The 5516-nt window shown below is 33.3% G+C and overlaps 1 protein-coding gene across 1 annotated transcript; it reads left to right on the top strand.

The window, feature by feature from the left end:
* On the top strand, positions 1–1131 carry TRIADDRAFT_57587 (uncharacterized protein; the record flags this gene model as incomplete). The annotated part of the gene is made up of 1 exon (XM_002113757.1): positions 1–1131. One exon carries the CDS (start codon positions 1–3, stop codon positions 1129–1131), a length of 1131 nt encoding a protein of 376 aa, XP_002113793.1.
* Positions 1132–5516: the final 4385 nt, after the last annotated feature.

Raw genomic sequence — 5516 nt, 5'->3', positions numbered from 1 at the left:
ATGGAAATACAAGCTGCAGCATCGGCATTAACAAATTCAACTAACCCCATACAATTACAACAAATTCAGCAATCTTATGGCCTATTTGCTATTATTACTATGATTTGTGGTATTATTGGAATTATATTTCAAACATGGACTATTGTTACTGTTTGGTATATTAAACGAATGCACGTAGCATCATTTATATTAATAGCTAACTTAGCTGTTGCTGATCTTTTATATAGCCTTTCGTTATTATTTTTCGGTATCTTACAATTTATTTACATTAAAATATCATTACCGATATTAGTTATGTCTGTTAACTGCCATATTTCCTTTTTCTTAATTGGTACAAATTATGGTACCTCCATAGTTACATTAACTTTTATAAGCTATGATCGCTACAAAAGAATTATAACTCCGTTGTCGAATGAAAGAAGTCATAATCGAAGAATTAAATATTACATTATTTTATCATGGCTTCTTGGTACAATTGTTGGAGTATTAATATCGGTGACAACTATCGTAGACCCTTATTTCCCATTTACTTGTGATTTATCATACAAACTAGGTTTAGTCAGTGTTCAAGTTATTTATACCATGATCATAATTATCTTTTATCTCTTACCAATCATTGTGATTTTAATTTTCTACTGCCAAGTCATCAGTAAATTAAAAAATATGACTCGACCTGGAGTAAGTACACAAGAACAACGGCGAGCTTATAAGGAAATGAGAAAATCAGCAATACGTTTAATAATTGGTATTACAGTCATTTTTATCTTAGCAACGTGGCCATATTGGGCTACAACATTAGGTCTCATCTATACTGGTGCCAATTTTATGTCATTAAGAGCAAGTGGTAAAATTTTTGAAGGAACTATTGCAGGATTTTCTACCGTGCCCATCATGTTAACTGCTTTTATCAATCCAATTGTTTATCTTATTTTTAATAAAAGTCTTCGTCAAGACATGATAGCGACATGCTGTCGTCGTCAACATCAAGATGCCATGCACCTATCAATGAGTAACTTGGAAAACAGCAACTTTATCCACACAAATCACATCAGCATCAATATTACTAAAGCAGTGAATGAAAAATCTTTTGATAAAGGGTATAATTACCTTACTTATAATAAACAACACTAAAGCGAATCGATTAGAACAACGAATAGCAGTACCATAACTATACGACTTCGTCCATGTAATCAGGATTAAATAATGTCTGATTTTCTGCGCATTTCGATTAAATTGATCAATACGATTAGATAGTAACCCAATTTATTATGGCAGTGGATGAGAAACCTTTCAATAACAAAGATGAGCAAAACCGCGATAGATTGGAAATTGTTAGGTATTCCTTTTGTATGCCCTACCTACAGTAATGGCTTACGATATGTTAGCGCCATAAATTAAGATACCGTTTAAGGTACAGTAACTGCATTGCTCATTCCTTTTCAATGATAGTTATAGCTACTTAATCCATTAAAAATATGAAAACATGTCACTTAAAGTAGAAAACACTGGCCCATTATGTAGTATAGTATATATGGTCGAATACACGTGCAATTTTTTAGGACAAATAAATAAATGATTGGCTGTCAGAAGACACATATGTAATCGTGACTTACGCCTATTCTATTACCTTTGCTACCTCACTAGTAAAATTTTACCTCGTAGCTTAGAGCGATCGCAAGATTATTCGCTTTACCCGATTAATTATACATTTAAGATTTAATATTGCCTCTTTATCTATCGTAAATAAGTAACCTTTTAACCATATTACGGCTGAAATCTTCAATTATGAATAATCATAATATTGAGATATATTTAGCAGATGTTATCTCTCCCTTTAATTCCATGCTATATTTCACGATTGTTTACTGTCCTGGTTAATTTTTAAAGTATTAGTAAATTCTTATTTTTGAGACTAGTTACCATGCATGCATCGATTTTGTGTCTTTAAAAGTAATCGTTACATCTTTCAATATAGTACAATCTCTCTAAAATATTTCCATCCCTGAATTTCTAGCCCTGGTTAGGTTTGAACACGTTCTAGTTCAACCGTAGCAGTAGCAGACTTATTTGCCCCTGATTATAGGTCTTCAAGGTAAAAATTTAAATTAATATCAAGTTTATAATTTAAGAACATTAAGCGATCTCTACCACTTACCACTTAGAGGATATCTCAGCATTATGAAGACATTATGATTATTTGCTGGTCACTTTTGATTTCTTTTACCATTCTATTTTAATTAAAATGGAAGATGTGCTAAACGAGTGTGATTTCTTAACAAATTATATTATAAAATCATCTGATATCAATTCATGATCTATCAAAATCAGCCTTAACTCATGATATGAATAAAACTATCGGTGTTAATAAAAAGAATAGTGCAAGATAGTGTTACAAAATAAACAAAATGAGATGATACAAGCTTATAATATGCGGTATGTATACGCTTATACGATAATACTAAAGTAGGTGAAAGGGACAATATTAAACAATATCTGGCAATTGATAATTGTGATAAGCACATATATTATTCAAATACAAAAAATTGTAACACATTATGACCTTAACTTATCCATTATGATATCAATGTGGTCATTGGCCATCTGTCACGAGCATCGTGACGGTAATAATGTTATATACGTAGATTGTTAGCATATCCAGAATTGTAAAACTAATTTTTTTTTTTTTTGGGGGGGGGGGGGGGGAAGGCCGAATGTACTAGTTAGATATCTAACGTATAAGAGAGTTCAAAGTCAGACCGTATTCTGATTATATATTTATAGTAAATGTCATGTTGTATGCGTACTCTAATGTAGTTTAAAGTAGACCTTAAATTTATACTAATTTCGACTTAAGAATAGCGATAGCTGACAGTTTTGATCAGTATTTACTTGTGAGTACTTACAGTACGAGTTTTACGAATTAGTTCTGAAACGTTTAAAAATTTTAATACCGTAATTTCATAACTACAATTTGTTATACTGTACGTACGCGAACGTTATATTACGATCAAGATTATTATCCGACATCTAATTGAAATTTTCATTCATCAGTAACGAAAATAAAGCAAGATTTATAATACAATGAATTAGCATAAACGATCAATTGGCCTTACTCCAACAATAAATACCAGTATGCTCGTACTGTATATTCATATACAGCATGAGCTCTACTCGCTAGATAGTTTTTCGATCATTGCTGTTGTTATATAGGTAATATAAGATAGCGACATTATACACCTTCACACGAGTGCAGTAGTATCTAAAGCAAGTAAATTAAATTATTGTGAGGCATAGCTGCTTCATTTAATATTTATTATGGTGTATATGTTTTTCTATACCAGAATATAAATAACTGATCGAGGCTAGTTTCCATTTTTTATTTATTATCAATAGAATTTCATTATTATATTGTGAGCTGATCTATTGTAGGCGTTTCGTATTTGACAAGTAGGACTAGCTATTATAATGCAGCCATTTATTTTTGATTAGTTCTAAGACAGCCTACTATCATTGAAGATTCTGAGATCTGCGTATCCGCCATCAAAGAACGTATGTACGTCTAGTTCGAGTAGCTTACAGTATGGCCGTTTTGTAGTACTCCATCGAGGCAAAAGTAAGAAAAATTATGAATGTCATTAATAGAAATTAGCAATTACTCAACATAATACCACATTTCACTCAGTACTGTACGGTACAGTGCTGCAGTGAACAGTAAGTGCAGGCGCCTATTCGGCAATATGCATCAGTTATTACCACGTGACCCTTACATTGGATAATTTCATTTACGGATCCTATTCTATAATACTGATGGCTTCTTTATATTATTGTAGACCTTCATACTCGTATCTAGAAAGATCCATAATGATCGTATTTTTCATGTTTTTTATTCATAATTTAATTTTTACTACTCAGTCTTGGACTACTAGAAGAATGCCGGGACACTCACTGGACACAGTGGACAGATCACAACCCTCAGACAGACGGACTTTCCTTTCCAAATGAGACGGACACGGAGTGCAGTATCGCACTGTACTGTCTAACTATACTGTACTGTCTACAGTGCAGTATATCTGTTATCGAAAAATGGCAACTTGCTGTGGTATGGATCTTCCATCTCTGTTTTCTAAATCACTAGTACTAATTTAAATAGCGTCTATGATCTTATATAGCTGTTTTTGAATCAATACGTTTTCAAGTAGAACTTTGTAACAGACAATAAGATTCAATCATGACTTAATTAAGTAAGTATCAATCAATTCGAAATCGACCGTTTACATACTAAAAAAGTACTGCAGAGCTATAGCGAGGTGGTTGGTACAATACTTTACAGTACTGACTGTATTTTGACGAGATGAAGGGGGAAATGTCTGTCCATCCCGTAGTGATCAGTCCCGTCCAGGGCTTCTTCTATGAAATTTAGGCATACTTTTGATTGTAGCTAGTTCAAAAAGTTAAGAAAAAAACAGTTTTTTTCTTAGACATGTTTTTTACTTAACTTTATGAGCTAGTTATAGTAGGGACTTCTCGAATTCGAGTAGTCCCTGGTTGTAGCCGCTTTTTACTGGCTTGTACTGTACAAGGCACAACTTAATGTACGATGTGCTTTATTTTTCATTTCAGACTGAGAAAAAGGGAAGAAATATTGGTTCAACTAACGTAAAAATTTTTAATACTTTATACCATTATGCAAGAACAGTCGAAGCACATAGTCATAATTAATTAATTACTATATACTTTGCCATGCAAAAGTTGGGAAACGAAAATCGCCAGAACAGAGATTTCGTATAATACAAACATGAAGGCGAAATGTCTCTTCTGGCGCATTTCTCCGTCAGCAGCTTCAGAACGAAGCTTCACTGAACAGTGTTCACTATTCAGTACAGTATACAGTACAGTACAGTACAGTAGTATACGTACAGTACTACAGTACAGTACAGTACTGTAGAATCATATCAATCAATACTTTATTCTACTGTACTGTACCGTACTGTACTACTGTACAGTATTTTTAGACATCGACAATGACGTTCTACAGTACAGACTAATGAACTGCAACTGGACAATGGAGTGTAACTGTACTGTACAGTACTGTACTGTAATTAGGATCAGTGGCAGAACTAGATCGAACTGTTAAGTCACGACAGTTCAACTGTATCCTACGGTTGAATGGACGAATGTCTAGTGAAGACCTGTCAATACGCCTTATGAATTTAGCTAGGCAAGTAATAGCAAGCTATTTTCTGCTAAGTTTGGACCCTTCTTAGCGACCTATTTGGAAATATTGTTAAGAACGGATTAGTGATGATATAATGTCAGACCATAGCTAACTTGAAATCCGAAATCGTCGGAGTGAAAGTTTGTATCGCGTATAGCCTGGACAAGATTGACATAATATTAAATTAAAGTGATAGACGATCTGTGGGCTATCCAATCCGTACCATTGAAGAGAAGGAGACACCAGTAACTTGATTGTCATACAATTACTCTAGAAACGTAATAACAACTGCTGAACAACC

Source organism: Trichoplax adhaerens, genomic scaffold (assembly GCF_000150275.1).
Source record: "Trichoplax adhaerens TRIADscaffold_6 genomic scaffold, whole genome shotgun sequence".
In the NCBI taxonomy this organism is placed as follows: Eukaryota; Metazoa; Placozoa; class Uniplacotomia; order Trichoplacea; family Trichoplacidae; genus Trichoplax; species Trichoplax adhaerens.
The sequence above is the reverse complement of the archived record's forward strand: the minus strand, read 5'-3'. Positions and strand labels throughout refer to the sequence as shown.